The 25,605-nt window shown below is 49.7% G+C and overlaps 1 protein-coding gene across 8 annotated transcripts in view; it reads left to right on the top strand.

Annotated features, from left to right (window-relative positions):
• Positions 1–24,750, top strand: part of Ubr4 (ubiquitin protein ligase E3 component n-recognin 4) — a 108,158-nt gene extending 83,408 nt beyond the window's left edge. For all 8 annotated transcript variants that reach the window (XM_013121235.3, XM_040757539.1, XM_021233582.2 and 5 more), the window contains 19 exons: positions 1,661–1,782; positions 2,474–2,671; positions 3,331–3,411; positions 4,212–4,299; positions 4,717–4,844; positions 5,792–5,899; positions 6,299–6,418; positions 7,051–7,241; positions 7,671–7,844; positions 8,162–8,261; positions 11,337–11,555; positions 12,379–12,492; positions 13,518–13,660; positions 14,256–14,381; positions 14,944–15,138; positions 17,457–17,681; positions 20,617–20,707; positions 21,572–21,734; positions 24,370–24,750. In XM_013121235.3, coding sequence (XP_012976689.1) covers positions 1,661–1,782; positions 2,474–2,671; positions 3,331–3,411; positions 4,212–4,299; positions 4,717–4,844; positions 5,792–5,899; positions 6,299–6,418; positions 7,051–7,241; positions 7,671–7,844; positions 8,162–8,261; positions 11,337–11,555; positions 12,379–12,492; positions 13,518–13,660; positions 14,256–14,381; positions 14,944–15,138; positions 17,457–17,681; positions 20,617–20,707; positions 21,572–21,734; positions 24,370–24,434 — 2,651 coding nt within the window. In that variant the 3' untranslated portion in view covers positions 24,435–24,750. The remainder of the gene's footprint in view (positions 1–1,660; positions 1,783–2,473; positions 2,672–3,330; positions 3,412–4,211; positions 4,300–4,716; positions 4,845–5,791; positions 5,900–6,298; positions 6,419–7,050; positions 7,242–7,670; positions 7,845–8,161; positions 8,262–11,336; positions 11,556–12,378; positions 12,493–13,517; positions 13,661–14,255; positions 14,382–14,943; positions 15,139–17,456; positions 17,682–20,616; positions 20,708–21,571; positions 21,735–24,369) is intronic.
• The last annotated feature ends 855 nt before the right edge of the window (positions 24,751–25,605 follow it).

Below are 25,605 nucleotides of genomic sequence, written 5' to 3'. Positions count from 1 at the left end.
TTTGGGAGGGGGTAGGGGGATCGAGACAGGGTTTCTTTGTGTAGCTCTAACTGGCCTCAAACTCAGTCTGTAGATCAGACTGTCTCCAAACTCACTGATGCCTGCAGAATGCTGGGATTAAAGGCATGCGCATTCCACTGCCTGTCTGAGACTTCACTTTCCTTAACTTTCTCATAATCTTGAAGCTTATGAAACATTTGTGCCTGGTCACTCTAAGTTTAAAGTTCCCCATGGCCTATTTGTACTGTTTGCCGTTCTGCTTCCTAGATGGTGTTCTCAAGCTGGTATTTTATGATTTGGGTGGTGACTTTCTATTTCTGGAGTTTATTGTAGAAACTCTTTAGAATCTGGGAATGATGGCACCTGCCTATTATCCAGCACTTAGGAGGTTGAGACAGGCTACATAACAAAACCCCACCTCATAAAACTAAGAAGGCAGGCGGTGGTGGCACACACCTTTAATCCCAGCACTTGGGAAGCAGAGGTATGTGGATCTCTGAGGCCAGCCTGGTCTGCAGAGCAAGTTTCGGGACAGTCCAGGGCTACACAGAAAAACCCTATCTTGAAAAAACAAAACAAAACAAAAAAACAAAAACCAAAACCCACTGAGAGAGGAGCCTAAGCATGCTGAGTGCTTGAGAGCTCCTGCAGAGGATTACAACCACCTGTGACTCCTCTCCCAAGGGACCAGCGTCCTCTTCTGGCCTCTGAAGGTGCCTGTACTTCTCAAGCACATACACATACAGGCATTAGTGAAAGCCAATAAAAGCAGAGGAAAGGAGTGTTCTTTAGGCCCTGTGCAAGCTGGTCTCCAGGTGGGTCTGTGACTGCTGGCTCTGTAAGGACCCCTGGGCTGACTGTGACATGCCTTCCTTCAGCTTTCTCAGACTTGGTGGTAATGTGAAGTTTGGGTACCACACATGGGGGGAGGGGGTGGCTTATTAGCTCTCATATTTGTCCCCCTACTCATTGCTATTATTATAAAGAACAGTTTGCTTTCATTTGTGTGGGTGGAGAAAAGAGAAAGTGGTTTCTAGTTGATCTTCACGCTGAGAGCTTGGCTGTGTTGCTAAGGGACCCAGGTGTGGAGTGTCGGGGGGGGGGGCAGGGTGGGAAGCAGGGTACTTCCTGCTGTCTCCCCATCTCCACTGAGTCAAGACTCTGTATCCAACACTCGGATCCTGGCAGGCCATGGAAACTAAAGCTTAAGCTTACGACCCTAATTGCTGTGGTTGCTTCTCTCTGGGCCTGACTTCTGTGGGCTTTGGTTCTTCACTGGTGTAGCAATTCACTGACAATTTGAAGTTGTTTTCAAGTGTCAAGTTTCAAGTTTTCAAGTGATGCAGGGAGTTCAGGTAGGGAGCCTCATCTGCCTGACTACCCAAGAGGGAAGTCCTTCGGTGCTTTTGAGAGCCTGTTTTTGGGAATGGATGCTAGATCAAATAAAGTGTGGTCCTTCTACTTAAGGGAGGTTGTGCTCCCAGAGAGATCAAAAAAGCAACAGCTAACCGTGCTGTACGATTTCTCAGTAGGAACTACTGATGTTACCATGTAGAGCATTCGGAAACCTATCAGGCAGAAAACACCTGGTGGTGATGGTGTTTCATTGTCTCAGCTGAAGCATTTTCTTAACTCACTTGGCCGCTTTGCTTTCTGGCAGGTACAGAGTCTGAAACCAAGGCCTTCATGGCTGTGTGCATTGAGACCGCCAAGCGCTACAATCTGGATGATTACCGGACTCCTGTGTTCATCTTTGAGAGGCTGTGCAGCATCATCTACCCTGTAAGCAGCATGCTTGTTGTTCCCCACACCCCACAGGTGTCGTCAACAGCGACTCAAACTGTGGACTACTTAGTATCATTATTACCAGGTCCACTCACTGTCACAAAGTAGAAGTAACTTCCTGATTTCCCTCCTCTAATGAGAGGAAAATCTTCTACCTAAAGACCAAGCAGCCCATTGCAGGCGCAGCAGTAGTTCTGGTGTAGGGTTGGGTGTATTGTCACCTCTTCCTCCTCCTCTTCTGCACCGTGTGTGTGTGTGTGTGTGTGTGTGTGTGTGTGTGTGTCTTTCCTGTGGTCTGGTCCAGCGACCTTTCTAATTGTTGAGGGAAATACCAGTATCCTCAGTTTCTGATGAAAGACCATTGGGGTTTGTTTGCCTGAGTGTGTCACAGAGAGAAACCCCTTCTGCATAAGTCTCCAGTGACTCGCCTGGCCTCAGACTGGTCTGCCTCTTACCAGACAGCACATTTGCTCCTTGTTTCCTTGTTCTGATAGGCTGTCTCTCCTTGTTAAGCTGTGAGGAGCATGTCGTGTTTAAAATGATCTCAGGGCCATCTGTCCCTTAACATGTTTAATGTGTAAGGGTATACTGCATTTACTGTGTTTTCCTCCTGGTGCCTACAGAACAGGGCAATGCTTTAAATCTTTTGTTCTGTCCCTTCTGACACATCCCTTTTTATGTCCTTTAGGAAGAGAATGAAGTCACCGAGTTCTTCGTGACCCTGGAGAAGGATCCCCAGCAAGAGGACTTTCTACAGGGCAGGATGCCCGGAAACCCATACAGCAGCAATGAGCCAGGCATCGGGCCTCTTATGAGGGACATAAAGAACAAGATTTGCCAGGACTGTGACCTGGTGGCTCTTCTGGAAGATGACAGTGGGATGGAGGTAAGGGCTGTGCTGGTCACTCACCAGCAGCACGGGCTGGGTGGCAGCTGGGTGTTTCTAGTGAGCCACTGGTTACCCAGGTAGGAAGTTAGTCTGTGAAAATGAAACTAGTGGTCCCATTTCCTTCCTCTCCTGCTGGTAAGGTTCATGATCCATGCCAGTTCCTGGCATGAAACAGGAGACGGCTTGATGGTTGTTGCTTGGAGTGATGTAGGATTTTGTTACTGCTGCTTCTGGCAGTTTTCTAGAGGGTCCAGGTTAGTGGAGCCCCAGGAATCCTGGCATTTTGACTCTAGTATATGAGTCATATCCCTAGCCTTGCGCTCCTAGCAGATGACTTCTCAAGTCTGGTGCTGCCATCCATGTGACTAAAGGCAAAGATGGTTTTTCTAGTGCTGAACCTGAAATGGGCTCAAGGTCAAGGATCTTCAGTCAGGTCAAAGCTGGAGTCCATGGCAGGTTAAGGGTCTTTCTCTCCAACACTGTGCAGAAAATGCTGGGTGTTGTGCACACACATACATTTTTCCCTAGAGTGTAAACGTTGACAGAGCCCTGTGATGAGTGATGAGTGTAACCCATGAGCCCTTTCCTAGGTACCTTCAACCTGCATGTGGAGTTGCATACAGTTACTTGTAGTAATTACCTCATCTACTTTTCAGCTCCTAGTGAACAATAAAATTATCAGTCTGGACCTTCCAGTGGCCGAGGTTTACAAGAAGGTCTGGTGTACCACGAATGAGGTATGTGTTTGCTTTCTCTCCATGAGCTGTGGGTAGGCCACCTTTTCTGCCTTAAGGACCAGCCGAGTAGAACTGCTGTTAGTCATGGCCGGAGTGTAGCCACTGTAGTTTTACTTTCTTTCTGGGTGTGAAGATAATTCATCGTCTTGACAGTATGGGAGGCATTTAGCTAACGTAGGTGAGGTAGCTTCAAGGAGTCATGAGTGACCTTACACCTTTGCGTCTCACCTCTGAACTGAGGCTGGGCCTCTAGGGACTATCTCAGCAGCTCCTTCCTGACTGTCCCGGACTCTGGGTGTCAGTTTGCTGATTGGGATGAACCTCCCTATTGGGTGGTACATGACAAGTCCTGAAACTTGAACCAGTGTATCTTTGACCCATATACACTTGTTTGTCTTGATCCTTTGGGTTGTGGGCTTCAGTGGGTAGAACGAGCTCCGCCTAACATGGGCACAGGCTTAGAATTGGGCCTCCACTTCTAGCCTAGGCAAGCAGGCTGTCTAACCTGAGTTGGACAGTTGTGCCTAATCAGCACAGGACTCAGCACAGAGTAAAACACTTGGGGACTAGTTGTTGGAGTACTTACCTAGCATTTAATGGCATCAACTAGAATCGAGTCTACAGTGCCAGGCCTGCAACAGGCACTGAACAAAATGAGTCTCTTCCACCTCTGTGAGTTCCCACCCTGTTAGAGAAATGGAGGGTTATGTCACCAAGGCATTAAGCAAGTCTGAGGGTGAAGACTTACCTTTTTTTCTGGACCTGTTTTTAAGTCTACCTCTCCAAATTACTCTGCTTAGGGAGAGCCCATGAGGATTGTTTATCGAATGCGGGGGCTACTGGGTGATGCCACTGAAGAGTTCATTGAATCTCTGGACTCCACCACAGGTACGGTCTCTCCACTTACAGTGCTGCATACTAGACTTCCGGCCAAAGCAGCCATGTCCCAGAGGACAGTAGCCTGTGCTCTGCATCACAGTTGTAGCGGAGAAAGATAGGCATCCAGACTTGATTTGAATTTGATGAAAACATTCAAGCTGTTAAGGAAAGATGCAGTTAGCAGACTTGAGTTCAGATTTCTCTCTGCCTTAGCTCTCTGTTCCATTGAAAAAGTATTTGCTTGCACTTTGTTGTAATACCAGAAAACGTTAATTGACTTCAACTTTGGGCAAAGCTCCTATGGGAATGAGACCTTTATTCCAGATCCAGAAAGGGCCATGCACTCAGCCCAGGGAAGGCTTATGTATTTTGATTCTCTTACTTCCATTTTCAGTTTCTCTTCTCTTCATTTCCCTTTTCTCCCAGATGAAGAAGAAGATGAGGAAGAAGTATACAAGATGGCCAGTGTGATGGCCCAATGTGGGGGTCTGGAATGCATGCTTAACAGACTGGCAGGAATCAAAGATTTTAAGCAGGGACGCCACCTTTTAACAGTGAGTTGTGGCCGGGCGGTGGTGGCGCACGCCTTTAATCCCAGCACTCGGGAGGCAAAGGCAGGCGGATCTCTGTGAGTTCGAGGCAAGGCTGGACCGACAGCCTCCAAAACAATACAGAGAAACCCTGTCTCGCAAAAACCAAAAAAACCAAAAACAGTGAGTTGTGGCCAGTATGGTGGGAACCACCTTCTACACAAAGCTGTCGTCACTGAGCCACTTGACACTAGAGGGCAGTGTGGTGCAGCAGAGACCAGTGTAAGCCAGTGAAGGACCTGCCTTTTCACAAACCTTTGAGGTCTAAGCCTCTCACTGCTTTCCTCCTGGCCTACTCCACCTAAAAACCAGGGTGGTGGCTGTCTTCTCCAGTATCTCTTTAGGTATCAGAGGAACTGATAACTGTTTCCCCTGATAACTGCTCTTGTGTCATAGCTTTTGTTTGGAGGGCCATCTGTCTCACTAGTCGGGGTATTCCAGTGGCACCACAGAGATTTCACTACTGTCTTTACCTTCTGGGGTGTCCGAGGATAAATACTCTTCTGTCATTTAAATGGCCTACCTGGTCCTCAGCCCCCACAGGCTACTTGTGTTGGGATGTTTTGTCTGCCACTAGTTCAGAGTCTTAGCTGATACTGGGTTTCTTCAGAATGGTGGACACCACCTAACCTATCAAGAACCCTGTCCCTGCCATCATGTAGGGTATAGAGGGAACTCTGGAGAATGCTGCCACTTAAGATGCCGACCTGGTATGAGAGCCCAGCCACCTTACCATGCCATTTAATGGTCACCCCTCCTTGCACTTCAGGAAGAGTACCTGCTGACTGAGGCGTCCTCTTCAACACTCATGCCTTGCATATGACTGAGGCGTCCTCTTCAACACTCATGCCTTGCATATTTTACACATGTGGGTGCTCGCTCTCTGGGTCTGAGCTGGTTCCTGTTCACAGGTGCTGCTGAAGCTGTTTAGTTACTGTGTGAAGGTGAAAGTCAACAGGCAGCAGCTGGTCAAGCTGGAGATGAACACTCTGAATGTCATGCTGGGAACTTTAAACTTGGTAAGAGTGCAGGCCATAGATGATGAAGATGGGGGTTTAGTGGTCCTGAGTGAGAGATCTCAGCCCTAGGTCTGGCCCTTCAGCCCTCTATTCCTAATGACTCATACTCATGCTGCTCTCGTGGCACCTCAGAGCTTTCTGTCCCTTTGCTGAGTACAGATTTGAAACCAGGAACAGAAAGAAGTCTGTAGAGTAGACCCAACACTGCAAGAAAGTAGTGCCTCTCTCTCCTCGAATGAGACCCAGAACATCACATTTCTGCTCTCTCCCTCTCAGAAGTGCACACACGCATGCACACACACTCTCTCTCTGGGCTTTAAGACCATGGAAGGCATCAGAGGTCACCAGCAATGAGTGGCTGTGGTTATGTCCTGAGGGTCACTGGGTCTCCTCCTTCAGGCTCTGGTGGCTGAACAAGAGAGCAAGGACAGTGGAGGAGCAGCTGTGGCTGAGCAGGTGCTGAGCATCATGGAGATCATTCTAGATGAATCCAATGCAGAGCCCCTGAGTGAGGACAAGGTGAGTTCGGCCTGGTCCCTCTGCACATAGACACTGGGAACAGCAGTGGGCTTGTCTGGAGCTAACTGAGCTCAACCAGAACGGCTGAACTCGTTCATGTTAGGAATGACCAGACTCTCTACTCAGGGTGATGTCATTGTGCTGAGCCTGAGACCTTTGCATTCAGGGGAAAGAAAGCTGCCAAGGATGTTCTTTCAGTCTGAAGGTACTCATTAATGGACCCAGGCATAAGCTGGATGAATAGGCAATGCCATAGTTCAACACTTCACTTGACAGTTGAGAAGTGACGTGACTGATGCAATCAGGTCTAGGGGTTGACGTCAACCCACACTTCATTCTCTCCTCTCTGCACCTGGACTTCCTGCCTCCTGGCGTTGGTGACTGGGCTAGGCCTGTACCCCCAGGAGGGTCTAGCAGTCTCTATTCTCCCGGGGAGCAGGATGTGGCATTAGTGTAGTTTGGTCACCTGAGAGCCATCATAGCTTCTTGGAAGCTCATCAGTGGGATTCCAGGCAGCTTACTTACTTACTTCCCCAGCAAGTACTGAGAGCAGTTCTGTCTGGTGAGAGTGGCTGACTTTGGGGGTCAGTTCTTGGCTGCAGCCCCCATCCTGACTCCATCTTCTGTTGCAGGGCAACCTCCTCCTCACAGGTGACAAGGATCAGCTGGTGATGCTCCTGGACCAGATCAACAGCACCTTCGTTCGCTCCAACCCCAGTGTGCTGCAGGGCCTGCTGCGCATCATCCCATACCTGTCCTTTGGAGAGGTGGAGAAGATGCAGATCCTGGTGGAGCGGTTCAAGCCATACTGCAGCTTTGATAAGTAAGAGTCTGGAGTTTGATAAAGTGAGCCTGGGGGCAGTGCCCCAGAAATCCCAAGCCAGCTTTGTGAGGCTGAGCAAGTCACCTGGATTTCTGTTGAGTGCTGTGTGTCTGAGATCTGGAATTTTAGGGATTTTGTCTAGTGGGGTGGCAGTAACCAAACCACATTATATTAAAGCAGTATGGGAAGGTATGAGAGTGGGGGAAAGGCCTGACAAGGTTTGGGGAAGCTGCATTTGCCAAAGCCTGAAGATGAAAAAGAACAATGCAAGCTTAGGCACAGGAGTAGGCAAGGGGAGAGTGGCAGAGTCCTGGTCTGAGGTCTCCTTTCCCTGTGGTTTAGACTAGATCTTCTAGGTGGTTCGCCGAGTTGTTACCCAAGAAGGTGATGTGAGCTCTGCCTTCATGCTGGATCTTATATGCTCTCTAGGTATGATGAAGACCACAGTGGGGATGACAAAGTCTTCCTGGATTGTTTCTGCAAAATTGCTGCCGGTATCAAGAACAACAGCAATGGGCACCAGCTGAAGGATCTCATCTTGCAGAAGGGAATCACCCAGAATGCTTTAGACTACATGAAAAAGCATATCCCCAGTGCCAAGAAGTAAGGCACCCTCCCTGGGGCTTTGTGCACTCTCCTCATACATTACCATTTTTCTCAACATCTTAGTGTGGTGCTTCCTGTGTGCCCCGTGCCCCCTCCCCCTTCAGGGACCTGCCCAGAACCCCTCAGCCACTGTCAAGTCCTGGGACTTTTCTGCTTCTGTTCAAGTGCTCATCTTTATCTGGCGTCTCAGCTGGGTTTGGCCTTAGTGACCCCTCATTACATTCTTGAAACGATCATGTTTAAACAAGTCAGGCTCAGCAGCAGATTTTCAGCATTGCTTCCTGGATGTTCATGTGCCCTTGTCTATTTTGCAGTTTGGATGCTGACATCTGGAAAAAGTTTTTGTCTCGCCCTGCTCTGCCATTTATTTTGAGGCTTCTTCGGGGATTGGCCATGCAGCACCCTGCCACCCAGGTGAGTGACCAGCATGTCTGTGGACCTCATTCTTCGGACTGGACAGGAAACAGGAAGAAATCATAAACCATCTGTGTATAACCAGCAAGTCACCCATATGTGGCTTACCCTGTTGCATGAGGCTTCTAGGGTAGGAACCCTTGGCTCCTCTAGCTCTGTGTGCAGTGTGAGTTCCACAGTCTTAAGCGGGGCTCTGCATGCAGTTGAATTGAGAATGAGGGTTAGCAGTTCAGATCGATGGCCAGCTCAGCCACTTGGATATCTGAAACACCGTCACCACTGTTTTCTGCTCTGCCTCAGGCAGCTGACAACTTTGCAGCCCACTCCTGATCTTTCAGCACTGTTGGTAACCACTCACAGATCCTCGCCCATCCCACATGGATGGTGTGGGCTGCAAGTTTTCTTTCCACCCCATTTCAGATAGCTATAGATTCCTGGGCAGTAATTCATTGGAGAAATTGAACTTCAGCTATATTAAACTCAACAGTGACCTTGGTACTGAGTCCCTCTTCTGCCCTTACATAGTGTCCTCTGTGCCCCTCCCACAGACCCCTGCTGGGCTCTCCATTTCTGTAATGTCACAAACATGAACCCATGGAATATGTAGCCTTCGGATTGTCTTTTTCTGTTCATCAGGGTTTCTCAAGATTCTTTTGGGTCATTGCACATGTTTTGTGTCCTTCCTACTGCTGAGCAGTGTCCTTCCACAGGGATATGTCTCACTCTGTAACTGCCCACCTGTTAAAAGACAACTAGTTGGTTCCCATTTGGGGTATTACTTACCAAGCTGCTGTGAAATTCAGGAGCAGGTATTATTTTCTGGGGCAAATGCCCAAAAGTGTGTAATTAGTAGGGTGGGTAGTTGCTGATGTTTAATTTATAGGAAGCTGCCAGACCAGCAATGTGGTTCAGCACTTACCATGCCAGCCTGACCTTCTGAGTTACATTCCAGAATCCATCCAAGAGTGGAGGGAGGGAACTGGCTCAGACAGTTTTCCCCTGCCCTCCACACATGTGCCTGCACTCACATTGACACACCACACACACCAATTATAAAAAGAAGCTGCCAGACTCTCCTGCAGTAGCAGGCCTGCTTTACCTTTCTGGCAGCAGTGCAAAAGTGGCCCAGTTCTCTTGTCTTTGCTACACTTGCTGGCTGTTTTTACCCCGGCCACTCTGCCAAGTGCGATGGTGCCTGACTGTAGTTTTGACTTGCATTTCTCTGATGCTTTATAATGCTAACTGCCTTTGCTGTGTTTCGTCTGTGTCTTTTGCATGAAATGGCTCTTGTGTTTCACCATTTTCTAGGTGGGGATAAGGCTTAATGCTGTTTTGAGAACCCATAGAGTTATTTTGTTTTTATACTGTTCTGCGTTGAATATAGTTCTGCATTCATGTTTGGCAGCCTGTTCTGATAACTCACCTGGAAAGTGTATTGACTCAGTCATACAGTGAAAGTCTTACTCAGATCTCATTGCTAGACTTCGTCTCAATCCAGTAGATAGCCACAGTTGATATGCCTTCACAGTAAGATTTTGCACACATGTTTCCACTCCTTGTAATAGCTGCATTTTGCAGTAGGAACAACTGTAATTTGTCCAAGAGCAAAATGTGATGGCTTTTCACATGTCTTGTTGTGCAGCCTGAGCTGGCCAAATCTTCCCTATGAAACTCGAGTTAGCCTCAAACTCCTGCCCTAGCTCTCAGTACAGGTGTGCCCCACCATGTTCAGCTTAGGAGGATGGATCTCCCTCTAAGGGCAATGCCATGCATGCTGCAAGAAGTTAGAAAAATGGTGAATGTATGCTGGGCTTTTGTCATGATCCAGGTGAACAAATGGCCAGTGGCAGCTTGAGCTACATAGTGAATGGGCTCAGCAAAGACCTGGCAGGGGCTTCGCTGGGATTTGGAGAGAGAAAGGGCTTGGTAACTTTAGAACTCTACTCAGTGATGAAGGAAATGGTTGTTTCATCAGGAAGTGGATGGGGTTGAGGGTAGAGAGAAGATGGATGGTAAACAGATTCTCTATGTGTGGGCCGCCCTTCCTGTTCATGTGTGAGTTTCTTGTGGACAAGGTCTTGTGGTTTCCCTACTCCTACTTCACACGTATCTGTCCGTGTACGCACATGCATGCTCACAGGGAACACTTAAGGTGTTGAGTGTGGGGTGTGGGTGCCTGTGGAAAAGTTTGCTAGGTCTTAAACATGGGCTCAGCATTTAGGAACACGGGGCATGAGATAACATGCAGTTTTGCTGACGTGGGTTTGCAGTGTTCCTATAGCGAGGGTGGATTTATGAGTTAGTGAGTGATAGGAGGCAAACAACTCAAGCTTTCACCTCTCAAGTTGGCTGTTTTCGGTTTTTCATCACATGAATAGTAAATATCACAGCTAACTTAGATGGTGAGGCTTTCCAGTGATGCTGTGAGGCCACCCACTGAGCTCACCTGGAGGTCTTTCTCCACTGCATCTGCTGCAGCTCCTGTCACATGGTGCCACAGGGCCCTGAAGCCAGCTTTGCCAAAGCACAGGGTTGGTAGCTGTTTAATTTTTTGTCATCTCCACTCACGCATGCTGGAATTTTTGCCTCCAGTATCTTGTACACTGGGAGGATTGCCACCAGTCCGATGGCTGCAGACACCCATATGCAGAGCTTAGGGTGTTCCTATGCAGGCCTTGCCAGGTGCTCCCACTGTTTTTAGCCAAAGCAGCTCTCTTTGGCCTCCCCCTCCCAGGCACAGTGCAACTGCCTTGACACTGTCCCCATTTATTTTATATGTGAGAATACTGGGGCTAATGACTAGAGTGACTAGTTAGAGGTCACTGACAAAGCCAAATCTACCAGCTGCATCTTTTGCAGTGGTTAATCTCAGGCTCTCACCTCTATGAAGCCAGAGTCACAAGTTTGTACACTTACTTGGACTGATTGTGAAGTATTGACTGGGCCTGGGTGACAGGCTCCCTCTATAACTGGACAGATTGGGCATGCTGGCAGATGTTCAAAGGCTGTGACTGACCCTTGGTGGAAGGCTGCCTCCATCCTAGATACACAAATCTCACTGGTTCTCTTTTTCAGGTTCTGATTGGAACGGACTCCATCACAAACCTGCATAAACTAGAGCAGGTGTCCAGTGACGAGGGCATTGGTACCCTGGCTGAGAACCTGCTGGAGGCCCTGCGAGAACACCCTGATGTGAACAAGAAGATTGATGCAGCCCGCAGGGAGACCCGAGCAGAGAAGAAGCGCATGGCCATGGCCATGAGGCAGAAGGCTCTGGGCACTCTGGGCATGACGGTAAAGCCTCCTTGCTAAGTCTCCACTATGGATAAGGTGCCCTACAGGCAAACCAATGTGCTTCCCAGCCATGCTGGGCATGATGGTGTGAGAGCTGCACAGGGGAAGAGGCAGAGGTAGCTGTGCTGGGCACTTCTAGATGTGGCCACTGCCATAGCACACTCGGGGACGCAGAGTAAAGTGGAAATACTAATTATGTATATCCAGAATTTGCTCCATGCCAGACACTGGAAGAACCTCATATATAAGATATATTTAAACCCTCAAGTGGTCCTGTGGCTTGACATTATTATATGCATTTCACATTGTTCCTGGCATGCAGCTACTAAGTGTAGACAGGACTTTGAACAGGGTATGATCAACACAAAGGATTCTGCTGTCCTACTTTGGAAGAAATGGTGGCCCTGGAAGAGCCTTGTCTTAACAATAAACTTGTGTGTCAGCAGTTTGACACTTGCTGGGAACAGTAAATGATCAGAACACGGCAGCCCTTGGCAATTGAGACATAGTAGGCTGGCACAGACCAAAGGGGCTTTTTGATAACAAGTGGCAACATGGCAACATGCCAGCTTTCCAGTGCTTGGTGTCCTCTGCTTTGATAGCTTTCCCTCAATAAAAGGCAGTGGAGACAGAGGTGTATAGCGTAGTGGCAGAGTGCTTGCCACTAGCCAAAGCTGACAAGGCCCGAGTTCCACCCCTCACAGCGCAGCAGAAGGGCTCTCCTCTCCACACAGCGTCCCTTTATGTCTATGTGTGGTCTTCTCGAGCCAGGGTGAGAAGGCATGTGGGAATCCTGTGACACGCTGCCTGTGTTCCCCTCTAGACAAACGAGAAGGGCCAGGTGGTGACCAAGACTGCGCTCCTGAAGCAGATGGAAGAGCTGATAGAGGAGCCGGGCCTCACCTGCTGCATCTGCAGGGAGGGGTACAAGTTCCAGGTAGGGCTGCTGGGCATGCTCTGGCTGTTGGTAGCACAGCCTGGCTCTGTGTCTAGACATGCCGGTCTCCTGCAAGCCACTTTCTACTGAGATAGGCTTTGGGGGTCTCACACAAGGGCCAGCTGCTAGCCTTCTAGGCAGGAAGACAAACTCATCTGAGCATGAGCATCATAGGCGTCCTCTGTCAATGCCAGGGCACTTGTCTTTAAACCCTATTAAAGGCCCCAACTGGGTAGGAATGCAAAGGTCACATGGCGAGGCCAGAATTGCAGCTGAGGTTCTGCTAACCTCAGGCCTGGGGACTTCAAATCATACTGCATTGCTTCTGTTCAGGATAACTATGGGTGATTAGAGCCCAACTTTTAAGGGTGTCCAAGTGAAGTGACACCTGGAAGGAGCAGTGGGAAGGTGGTCTGTTTGCTTTCTGACAGTACCACGAGAGGCCTCTTCTTTGCTCATAGGCTGTGGAAGGATAAGTGTCTTGGTTGATATAGCTATCTGACAGCTTTGTAAAGCAAGTGGCCATGGAGACACTGTGCTTCCCTCTAGATAGATGAAGCACAGACAGAGATGGACTAGGCTTGGCTCTCTGCCCCCATCCCAACACTGATTTATTTATAAGAACAGAGGTTTGGGGCTAGGAGTATAATTCAGTGGTAGGATGCTTGCCTGCCATGCATAAGGCCCTAGCTTCCATTCCTAGAACCACACATACACACATAGTTTATTTAGCTCACGGTTCTGGAAGTTCAAGAGTGGGATACTGGGACTTACTAGGTATCAGTTAACCACACAGTGGGACTTTCATGACTTAATTACCTCTAAGACATCCTAGCTCCTCTCAATACTGCCCCAAGGAATTGAGCCTCACGTGAGTTAATGGCAGCAAATGATGCTTGCACACCAGAGTGACCACTTCCCATATGAAACCCATCTGAAGGGAGATGCTCAACACGTCTTGTCAGCTCCTTGCACAGCTTGGCTGGGAATTTCTCCTCACCCCCCTTTCTGTGTTGTCCTTGTAGCCCACAAAGGTCTTAGGCATTTACACCTTCACCAAGCGGGTAGCGTTGGAGGAGATGGAGAACAAGCCCCGGAAACAGCAGGGCTACAGTACTGTGTCCCATTTCAACATTGTGCACTACGACTGTCACCTAGCTGCTGTCAGGTAGGTGTTGGCTCTTGCAGAATGGCTCCAGCCAGCCTGGACCTAGGTTGCTTCAGATAAGGGGAGCCATGGCTCAGCGGCCTGGGCTTCTGGGGCTGTAGTTACTAACTCTGGGGCTTTAAGCCTGCTTTTCTTTTCTTTTTGGCTTTATCAAGACAGGGTTTCTCTGTAGTTTTGGAGGCTGTCGTGGAACTCGCTCAGTAGATCAGGCTGGCCTCAAACTCGCAGAAATCCACCTGCCTCTGCCTCCTGAGTACTAGTAGTAAAGGGGTGTGTTACTACGTCCCACTGGCAAGCCTGCTTTTCTTATCTTCGAGCAGTAGGTGTCTACCTTACTCCCCATAGACCTATGAACTGTACTTACCATATAAGAAACTGTATTTGGCTTTGGATGTTTGGCCTTAGCCAAGGCTGATGGAAGCAGTCTTGCTTGCCTGAATTGTTGAAGCAAAAATTTACCTATGGAGTTTACAAATGGCTAATTCTTTCCCTAGGACCAGGGCTAATGTTAGCAGGCTCTCATCACCGGGTACCTCATTACCAGATTTATCCTAGCAGTTAACTTGTCCCTCTTCTCCTCCCTGTTTCCATCCAGATTGGCTAGAGGCCGGGAAGAATGGGAGAGCGCTGCCCTGCAGAATGCCAACACGAAGTGCAATGGGCTCCTTCCAGTCTGGGGCCCCCATGTCCCTGAATCAGCCTTTGCCACTTGCTTAGCAAGGTGAGTGTTGAGTGTCTTCATAGCAGAAAAGGGGCAGTTTCTTGGACACTTCATTGGGCATGCATGTCTGTGCTTACCACTAACCACAGAGCTGTTCCGAGTAGATAGGGCTAAGGAATAGAGTTGACTAAAGTGACCTGTTGAGGTGAAACCAGCATCCTTGGTTTCTTGGGTTCCCTGTAAAATCTCTCATTAGCTCTCCTCCTATAATATTCAGGACCTCTGACTTAGTCCTCAGGGTCAGAGTCTCCCAGAGTTCACTTCTATGGGCTATGACTCTAGTGGTTTGTTTTTTGTTTTGTTTTGTTTTTTGTTTTTTTGTTTGTTTGGTTTTTGGTTTTGGTTTTTTTAGTTTTTTGAAACAGTTTCTCTCTGTAATAGTCCTGGCTGTCCTGGGACTCACTCTGTAGACTCACTCTCTGTCTTCCAAGTGCTGCGAACCAAAGACATGCACCACCACTACCCAGCACCTCTAGTGTTTAAATTATGAAAGCAGCTGAGGGTGGGGTGGGATGGGGTGGGAGTCTGTCTCCCATGACGTGTTGGTTCTGCTTCTCCCTAGGCATAACACTTACCTCCAGGAATGTACGGGCCAGCGGGAACCCACGTACCAGCTCAACATCCATGACATCAAGCTGCTCTTCCTGCGCTTCGCCATGGAGCAGTCGTTCAGTGCAGACACTGGTGGGGGTGGCCGGGAGAGCAACATCCACCTGATCCCATACATCATTCACACCGTGCTTTACGTCCTGAACACGTCAGTACCCTGTGACCCCGGGTGCTACCTTGGCTGACATTCCCTGTCCCTCTCTGCTCAGCCTTTACTGAGGAGGGGTTTGGTTTTTTGGTTGTTTTTTAATTTTATTTATTTACTGTGTATACAGTAATCTGTCTGTGTGTATGCTTGCAGACCAGAAAAGGGCACTAGATCTCATTACGGATGGTTGTGGACCACCATGTGGTTGCTGGGAATTGAACTCAGGACCTCTGGAAGAGCAGTCGGTGCTCTTAACCTCTGAGCCATCTCTCCCACCCCTGAGGGGACATTTTTAATCCACTGTTTTGAGGGTTGCAGAGAATATGGCAATGTGGGCAGCTAGGGACTCTGGCCCTGGGATGGCCTTGAGAGAGAACAGGGGTGGAGAAGCTGCTTACTCTACATCTCTAACTCAGATGAGGACCATGGCTGAGAGTCGCATCATGTCATTAGTCAGAGCACTCAGCCGATATAGCTGTAGGCTTCTGGGGGATTGAGGCTGCTGCACAAGTGGAACACTGGCTTTCTCAGCCCGGCAGTAATGCTTCTGGCAAGGATGAGGGCAGGGGGTGTTGAATATTGGGAAAGCAACTGAACAGGAATGCAGCCAGGGAGAAAGAGCTGTTTGTGTCTGTGGGGCTGGAAATGGGGTGTTAAAGAGGCCTCTGAGGAGGCAGAAGCCATCCCACTCAGCCAGGCTTAGAAGCACGGTAAGACATATGCCTGCCCTCTTGGATTTTATTTGGCTGGGTACAGACCTGCCTTCTCCCTGAGATCCACAGCTTTAGTAGGCAGAGCTGGTAGTCATGGGCAGGCTGGGCATGGTCCTCCCACAAAGCTACCTTGCTATCAGGTACCAAGGCAGTCAGCTCTTGTCCTTTCCCTGTTCACACTTGGTTTTCCCTTCCTGTCTTTTCCTTGGGAGATAAATTGTGACCTCAAGACTGCAGGCTTCATTGTTAAACTGCAGGGCAGGGCCCTTCATAGCACATGACATCATCTGCCTAACACCCTGGCTGTCAGAAGAGACACCTGGCATTGCCGGCAGCATAGACATTCTACTGTCTGGACCCAGCTGCAGGCCCCAGCAGTACTAATTGCCAGTGTTCTTTGGGCCCTGACAAAGGCTCGGGGTTTGCAGAGACATGCCTCTTGTTAGCCATAAGCTAGAGTGGACTGCTTAGGCAGCCACCCAGTGAGGAAAACACTTCCCAGGATTGACCCCACCAGATGGCACTGGTGACTTCAGGTGTTGGCTCTGTTGAGCAGGCAGGGCCTCCTCACCCATAGGCTGCTTTCTTTGCTAGCCATTGGACAGTGGCATGAGCTTGGTCATAAGGCAGTTGGGCCTCTGATAGGACATTTACACACAAAAGCAAGTTTGCTATACTAGTGAGCCAATCCTGAACCTGAGAAGAGCCTGTCATGACCAGAAGTCTGAGGTTCCCCACAGGGATGGAGAAGCTAGTTAGGGCTCCCATGGGTCTGGGCATGCCCAATTTGTACCATCGTCCTGCATCCCTATAGCCAGTGACTGTGACCATGCTACTGGATACTGGGGTTTTTGGTGGTGTTTTGTCTTCTCCTCATAGTTGAATACCAGTAGGTTATAGGGACACTGCTGGAGATTCTTGGCTTCTTCGTGAGGTCCTGGCCATTGCTAAGACTTGTCATGAGAAAGGGGTATGGTTGATGACTGACCTTAGAACCAGGCCTGGGGCCTCAGTCTAGTCTTTGCTTGGCATGGCACTTAGTTCCTAGTACTATAGCCTGCTCTTCTGTACAGTTGGACAGGTAGTTCTTGTCTCACAGCTTCTTATGCCTATTAAATAAGAAAAGCCATGTGCCTGGCAGTCAGTGTATTGTGGTCATTGACACACAGTTCAGACAGGCAGCAGCTGATGATGGGGAGGGAGGACAGGCCATGAGCAAACAGCCCACACAGAGAACCTGGATAGGGTGGGGGCACATGCATTGTAGACCATATCGACATAATGGGATTCATGGAGAAGATGGGCTGTTGACCATGTCAGGGAACCCATTCTTCAACTCTGTGACTTTGGAAAGTCACCTCTCTTCCCTGGGCTTCTAGAAAAATTATGACAAGTCCACATTGAAGAGTTGGTAACCATGCCCTGTCCAAGAGCCAGGAAATGTTGGGGACTGTTAAAGTGACACAGTGATGAACCTGAGCAGGTAGAAGGCTTGGGTTGCTAGAGAGGAGGAGGTAGGAGGAAGTACCAGCCCGGAAGATTGTCCAGTGCTGTCTTGGTTGACCCTGCCCCTTCCCTGTTGCCATCTGAATTCTTTTCCTCTAGAACCCGAGCAACATCCCGGGAGGAGAAGAACCTGCAAGGCTTCCTGGAGCAGCCCAAGGAGAAGTGGGTGGAGAGCGCCTTTGATGTAGACGGGCCCCACTACTTCACCATCCTGGCCCTGCATGTTCTACCCCCTGAACAGTGGAGAGCCACGCGTGTGGAGATCCTACGCAGGCTGCTGGTGGCCTCGCATGCCCGGGCAGTGGCTCCAGGAGGAGCCACCAGGTTAGTGCCTGCTTTGGGAAATTGCTACATTCAGTGTCTTCCCAGTGTTTCCAGACTGTCTCAGTCATGTGATACGTGCATGTTGAAGGTGTGCTCATTTGACCTGGCTGTCAACTGGCTCCAGTCCTAAACCCTAAGAGTCTAGACAGGTGGGGAACAGTTGCCTGAGCCCCCCTGCATCTTGTGTTGAACCACCGAAAAGGTGAATCTGGGTATCCATCCGTAGAAAATTCAGAAAGGAAGACAGCCAGGCCTCCGGCGATTGGCTGGTGAGGCAGTTAGGACAAGCAGCAAGGCTAAGCCAGGGAGCCAGACTTTCTGGCTCTTGCTGGCTTTGCTTTAAACTAGGGAGGTTTCACCGCGGCAGTGACTGTGGCAGGGGATTTCTTGTTCAGTGACTAAAAGTTTGTCCTTCCTACATTGTGGCTCATCTGCCCCCACCTTCTTTAGGCCTTCTATACCCTCCTTGTAATCATGTGTGCACCAACCAAGGAGTGAGTGCAGGAAGTGGTCCTTGTTTTCTTGACTTTACATCATAATTTCGGTCAGATGGGGGTTATCTGAAAGAGCCATCTGTAAGTGAAGTCAGAGCTCTTTGATAATACCCCTGTGGTCATTCACAGCATACAGAATAGACTCAGCCACTACTTGGGTTGATGGTGACCCTGAATAGTCTCTGCTCACCTTGGGGAGCTGTACCGCAGCATTGGAATGGTAGCTTATTTCTACCAGTGGAGTACCAGGTGTCCCTGTGTAGTCCTGCTGTAGCCTCTGAACTCATTAGCTTAGGCTCAGGGATTGTTTCTACTCTTGGAGGCCAGGAAGGCAATAGAAGGAGGCCCTCTTCCAACCATGGTGATGACAGTACCTGAGTTGGTCCACCTGAGACTTTCCTTTATTAGGCCCTTCATGTCTCCAGAGTGGCCAGTTTGCTGCTCTCCTGTTGAGTTCAGCCAATAGAAGCTTGGGCCAAGTAGGAAGGAGTGGGTTGTTAGATTCCTGCCCCATTCCAAACATGTCATATCCAGGACATTCCAAGAGCCCTACTGTTAATATTAGCAGCTGCTTGAAGTCAAAAGCTAGGTCTTCAGATACTGATGTTATTAAAGAGACAGGAATTGCATTCATAGCACCCAGGATGACCACTTAATCAGGCAGGCTTCCACAGCAGGGTAGAGGCTGAGCCCACCTGAATGATTCTTCAGCCAAGAGCAGAACTCATTCCTGTCCCAGCAATTGAGGAAAAGCTGATTCGGTCGTGACTTAATTAGGAAATCCAGCTTGAGCTGCACTCAGGTAGTGCCATTTCCTATGTAACAGTTTAGTCACCTTTCCTAATTAGCTGTAAATAATTAAGCTGGGCAGGGTCATCTAAGACTCATGCTCACCAAAGCAGCACAACCACAGAGGGCCAAGCCCAGCTGTGGCCCACATTCCAAGCCTGCTGTTTGCCAGATCAGAAAAGGTGCTGAGGGCTTGCCCAGGATCAGGCCCCTTGAAGGAGAGGCCTTTCAGCCAAGGGCATGCAGAAGGTATTGGGTGCTATCAGTGGCAGCAGGTTCTGTCTGAAGTCCTGTTCATTATGGGCTAGGATGCAGTAGCAGGTACACAAAACTAGAGCTTAAAGGGCTGGTGCTATAGCTTAGTGGTAGAGCACTCACTCAACTAGCATGTGTGAGGCCCTAAGTTCAATTCCCAACACACACACACACACACACAGGGAGAGAGGGAGGCAGGGAGGCAGGGAGGAAGAGAGAGGAGAGGAGGGAGGGGGGCATATAAACTATAGCTCAAGAGAAGCTAATGACTTCTGCTTGTTTAACATTTGGCAAAATGGATTCAGCAGATATTTTAGCCTAGAAGTTGCCCAGGCTTCCACTGGAATCTTACTAGGCATCTGGACAGTTGTCCTTACCTTCAGGGACATCTTACAGTATGATTGACAACATGCCACCCCTACCTCCTAAGCTGGTAGGCAAGAGGGAACATAGCAGAGGCTACAGGTCACACATGCCAACTGGCTTGCCTTTGTAAGTTAAATGGCTGCTGAAAGCATTGTGGCTCGCCTCTCTCATGATAGGCAAGCCCTAAACTAAATGAGTAGTTGATGCTGAGCACGCTGCTGCTTGTCCTGGCCATAGGCTGTGTACCAGAGTGCTGTGAGACTTAGATGACCTTAAGTCACAACCTTTACTTTCCACAGCCATGAATGAGATCTCCACTTATGCTGGGGCATTCTGATCCTTCAGAGCCCAGTGGAATTTTCCTTTACAAGAGGGTTGTCTACTACAGGCAGTAGACCTTGGCAGAGGCGCCCCCAGTGTTCCCAGGCACTTGCTGGCCTTCGAGCCTGTGCCAGGTCACTCAGGTGCTGATGGCACTTGTTAGAGACAAAGGGGTGTGTGAGTGCCTCCAACATTACCCGGGTATTTGGGAGGTATTAGGTGGTTACCTGGACAGTCCTAGACATTACAGTTGCTCGACACTGATTTTCTACCAGCTTGCCAGTTTTCTGCAGAGAGTGTGTTTGGCTGTTTTGGCTGTCTAGCAGATTTCTCTTAGTGGCAGGTAAAGCCTGAGTTAGAACCTTGTTTATCCTTCTTCACTGTTAGGAGCCATTACATTTGGAAGTTTGTTGGGGCAGAGTACAAGTGAGCACAGGAATCCTTCTGCCTAAGTTAGAGCTTTTGGGTGCCATGTTTACCTATGTCTCCCTGTTCCTGTTACCCCAGTTTAGAAAAGTGCAGACTGTCAGATGAGTTGGTGCAGCGGCCATGGGAGCCAGGGCTTCCCTGTCCACAGCTGCTCTTTGCTCAAGCATGTGCAGCAGCTTCTGTGCACCCTCAGTCCCCAGGCACTGTGTCCCGTCTCTGCCCCAAGCACTGTGTTCCGTCTCTGCAGGGCCTGAACAGACATCTTTGCTCTGCTTTTCCAGGCTAACAGATAAGGCAGTGAAGGACTACTCTGCTTACCGTTCTTCCCTGCTCTTCTGGGCTCTTGTTGACCTCATTTACAACATGTTTAAGGTAAGGAAGACTTTAGGGCCCAGCCAGTTCCAGGAGGTGTGGGATGTGTGCATCCTTGCCTAAACCCCATTGGTGGTCACATTCCGAGGCTCCTCACTAGCTTTGGGTGCTTTGCCCTTGGAAAGCTAAAGGTCTCCACCTGGGGAGAGGTGAGCACCCCAGCTCAGATCTACACATTCAGCTGTTGGCAGCTGAGGTCACTGTGTCATGCACCCTCCAATCAGTGAGCTTTAAGTACACTGACAGCCTTCCCACTCTTGTCCTTAGCCATGGGTAGCACTTTGCTCTTTGTGAATGAGCCCTATATAGCCCACCTTAAAGTAGAATGTCCTACTTGCTATCTGCTTGGGCCCACATGTCTTAGGTCAGTTAGTGTGTGGGGTGAGCCCTGTGATCATGAGTGGATTGGTCCATTCAGAGATGCCAGTCGTCTTGGTTTTGGAAATGCAGGTGTGGGTAAGTCCCATGTTGAAATTGTAGGTCCATGTGGAACATTGCATAAACAGAAGGGCCTCAGCCAGGTGGTGGTTGCACATGCCTTTAATCCCAGCACTCGGGAGGCAGAGGCAGGCGGATCTCTGTGAGTTCAAGATCGATCAGCCTGGTGTACAAGAGGTAGTTCCGGGACAGCCTCCAAAGCCACAGAGAAACTCTGTCTCCAAAAACCAAAAAAACACAAACAAAAAAGAAACAGAGAGGGCCTCATGGAGAGTAACTAAGGCCAGTGGGCCCTGGAGATAGGGCCTCCTTGCTTCCAGGAAGGCCCTGGTACGTGTTGGGAGGTCTCTCCACAAGACTGAGGTGGAGGCAGAGAACCAGCTGCATTCAGTTATTCACTGACCCCATGTTCATTGGTTCTTATAGAAGGTGCCCACCAGTAACACGGAGGGCGGCTGGTCCTGCTCTCTGGCCGAGTACATCCGCCACAATGACATGCCCATCTACGAAGCTGCCGACAAAGCCCTGAAAACCTTCCAAGAGGAGTTCATGCCAGTGGAGACCTTCTCAGAGTTTCTCGATGCAGCAGGTCAGTGCAGTTTTCTCTTGTAGAGATTGTCTGGGGCAAAGCCTAAGTCTGTCTCAGTGGAACTGAGCAGAGCAGAAGAAATAGGCACATATTTGCTACCTCCAGTCATAGGAGAAGTGTTCATTTAAACAGCCCACTTGCTGGGTGCAGTGATACTTGCCTTTAATCCCAGCACTCGGGCAGAGGCAGGTGGATCTCTGAGTTGGAGGCCAGCCTGATCTACATAGAAAGTTTCAGGAACTGCCAGAGCTGCTTAGAGAGACCCTATCTCCAAAAAAATTTCAACAGCCGCGGATGAGAGAGGTCCGGTGCGGCATGCACTGGTGCCCATGGCCTCCCAACTCCACCACTGCCCGTGGTACTACATGAGCTCAGTGTTCTGGGCTACTCTGGTTAGCCTCATCCTGTTGGTGCTGTTATGGGGACGGTTGAGGTTAAGTGGATATGGGTAGTGCAGAAGAGGCAAGCTCCTTCCGGTCCTGACTTTTAGCGACAGCTCAGAATTAACGGGAAAAAGGGCACTTGTCTTCCTTGCACACAGCTGCCTTCGCAGGTGTGCAGTAGGTGGAAACGCTTTGAGTGTGTACCCAAAGGGTGACATCTGAGCAGTTATGCCACAGCTCCCAGAACTCAAGTTCATTCTCTCTTATCTAAGAATTATTTGTACAGATTGGTCACTTAATTGCAAATACTCAGAAACTTACTTGGATATCATATCTGAAAAGTGATAGGAACGGGGTGTGTTTGACTCGTGCTTAGGCCTGGGAAAATCAACCTAGGATTACAGATTATACCTTCCCAGGTCCCAGACACTCTTGTGTCATAGCCCTCCACTGGGGCTGTCTTAGAAAGGAGAGCTGCTAAGCCAAAGCAGAGGAAACCAGACCCAGCCAGATCCTGTTTGCTGGCTGGCTCCTGCTTCTCAGCTTTCTGCTGTTCACTGTGAGGGAATGTGTGCAGATGCAGGGGAGAGCCCCCCAGGCCCTGTTGCCAAGTGAGCACTTCTGTTAACATTCCTTTCTGTCCTCTGGAAAGGAGAGCCACCAAAGGCTTGGGATCTTGTCACATGCCTTCTTCTGTTTTCCCAGTCCTGGGCACTCTGCGGGCCACTGTTCTTTGTGACCCAGTGGGGGCTCTGCCCCAGAATGGTGTCTCTAGCCTTGCTGCCTGATGCCTGTCACAGGCTCCCTTGCTTGTCTGTTTCTCTTCGCACCTGCGTCTGGCTGTTTAGGCAGCAGACTCACTAATTTCCTCAGAGTTAATCCTGACCAAGAGCACAGAGTTGTTTCCTGAGTGCCAAGCCTGTGCTTGTCACACGAGACTGTCAAAGTGACCATAAAAGTCAGAGCTAGTGAGAAGAGGTGGGCAGGGCGAAGGACTCACTGGGCAGGTCCTGGCAGCAGTGAGCCTCTAGTCTCTGTGAGGCCTGTCTTTTTCACCTCACGTCAGACCTTTAAGCTGCTAGAACAGCAGACATGCCCTGTCCAAATCCAAGGACAAGACACCTTCCAGGGCCAAGAGAAGCAGCAGGGCCGCTTTGCCTTGTTACTGCAGATGCTTGGAGGTGACTTGTTTTGATGCTCATGTTTAACTCAAGGCTTCAGTGTCTGCTCCACACTGTTGATGAGGTCAGGTGCCTGCTGGGGACTTGGTGTAGAGGATAAACTGGGTTTTCCCACCACGAAGGCCTCTGTTAGTCTCCCATGGCAGGCAGGGAGGGCTCCCTCCTTACTGTCTCTTTCTGAGAATTGAAGAAATGGAGCCCCTGCACTCTGGCAGCTTGTTTAAGAATCCTGGGGTGGGACCGATGCCCAGAAAAACCCAGAGGCCTCTATCCTGTTCTGCCTTTCCAGCCCACAAGACCATTGTCGTTTGCCTTTCTCTGGTCACTCTAAAATGATGACAAAGGCTGGGAGATGGCTCAGTTGTGGTCTGCCATGTAAGCATGAGGACCTGAGTTCTGATCCCCAGCACCCCATGAAAACCAGGTGTGGGTAGAACTCTAGCACCAAGAGGCTGCAGGTTGTAGGAACCCCCACTGAGCTTGCTGGCCTGCCAGTCTAGCCAGCCAGCAAACTCTAAGAACCTATCTTAGAAAATAAAGTGAGGGCAATGGAGAAAGACCCTATGTTTACACACACAGGTCACCGTTCTGGGGTGGAGAGTGTAGTTGAACTAAAAGAGTGCTTGCCTAGTATTCATGAAGCCCTGGCTGGGTTCAGTCCCCACACCAGATAAGTCAGGCATGGTAGCACAAAAATTCAGAGGAGATCCTCAGTTATGCAGTGAGTTCGAGGCCAATCTGGGAGCGGAGAGCCCACCAAAAACAACCAACCAACCAACCTCAGAGTTGTGGTGGTTTGCAGCCCTTTCAGTGACTGCTGGACAGGTTGAAGTCTTCTGCTCTGGGAAATTCAAACTGGCCTCTGCCTGATTGTCTCTGATAGCACCCACTTCTGGAGCAGAGTATTTGTCACACAGTGACCACCTTCCCTCCATTGTTGGAATCCAGCAAGTGGTTGCATCAGAGCATGCTGGCCTCAGTATGTTCTGTGCATGGATGAGGCATTTGTGACTCAGTGGGGCTGGGGACCCTGTGTGCCACTCACACTCACACTCTTTCTCTGCTTTCCAGGTCTCCTGTCTGAAGTCACCGATCCAGAGGGCTTCCTAAAGGACCTATTGAACTCAATCCCCTGACCATCCCCACAGAAATGATATCACGGTGACGAGATTGAAGCTAGCTTGCCTTCCTCCCTTGTTCGTCCTTCCGTGTGCATTCATTTCCCCCACAGATGCTGCATTAGCACCCCCCTCCTCCCTCATTTTTCTCGGAGTGACTTGGGGTTTGTAGGTTTCCTGTTCTATCTATCACGTGTGTATGCGGTGTGGGCTATGAATTGTCTGTAGCCCAAGCCATTGACGGACCTATACATACCTGGGGGCTGTACGCTGTCCTGGCCAGCTTGAGTGTGCACATCTTGAAATAAATGAATGACTTAGTACACATTGGAAAGGGGGTTTGGCTGCTGCTTGGCCAGTGCTTTCCAGTGAACACACAGCCTTGCGGTGACATACCACCAGGAAGACTGCTACTGAATTTGAATTGTGTTCTGGACAGGGGTGGGGGCTGACCATTTTCTAGTCTCTAGCCAAAAGAGACCTCAGCAAAGCAGGCCCTGGTCGATGTCTACTTCAAAAGCCTTGAAAACATTGACAGTCTCCTGCTGTCTGCTGGGCAGGCCCCAGGAAGACTGGGGATAGTGAGAATAGCTGCTCCCACTGCTAGGCCCTGTCTTTTGCCCACCCTCCCTAGCAGCTGCACAAAGAAAGCCTGTGCATCCACCTAGCACCCAAGTGCCCAGGTGAGACCTCAGTTGACAGGTGTGGTACCTCTGTTTGTTTCATTTTGGACCTCTGAGACCTGTTCCCCTCCTCCTAGGCTCTCTAGAGCCTTTCCCAGACTTCAGCAAAAGGCTGACCCAATCACAGCTGTGTGGGTAGGGAGAGCTGGCCAGGTCTCCTCTCCTTTGTTCTAGAGGGCCACTCAGCCAATGGCTCTGGGTGACATCAGCCCCTCTGAATGCCGGTGGTGCCTCTGGTCCCATTTGTAAGACTTCCACAGCCAAGGCACCGTGTTACTCCCCCAGAGCCTTTGCGGCCACAGGGCAAGAGTATTGTGCTCAAGCTGAAGAGAGGGACAAAGGTAATTGGTTTGAGTATTGTTCTGAGACCCTGGCAGACCAGACAAGCACACTGAGGGATGAGTTGGCGCTGGGACAGCTGGATCAGGCTTCCCTGCCTGCTTCTGCATCTTAGGTACCTCTGTAGGTGTCTCACCTATGAAAAACGGTGGCCTGTTCACCAGCTG

Source organism: Mesocricetus auratus, unplaced genomic scaffold (genome assembly GCF_017639785.1).
Source record: "Mesocricetus auratus isolate SY011 unplaced genomic scaffold, BCM_Maur_2.0 Super-Scaffold_100014, whole genome shotgun sequence".
Taxonomy (NCBI): domain Eukaryota; kingdom Metazoa; phylum Chordata; class Mammalia; order Rodentia; family Cricetidae; genus Mesocricetus; species Mesocricetus auratus.
This window is presented reverse-complemented; position numbering and strand designations above follow the sequence as displayed.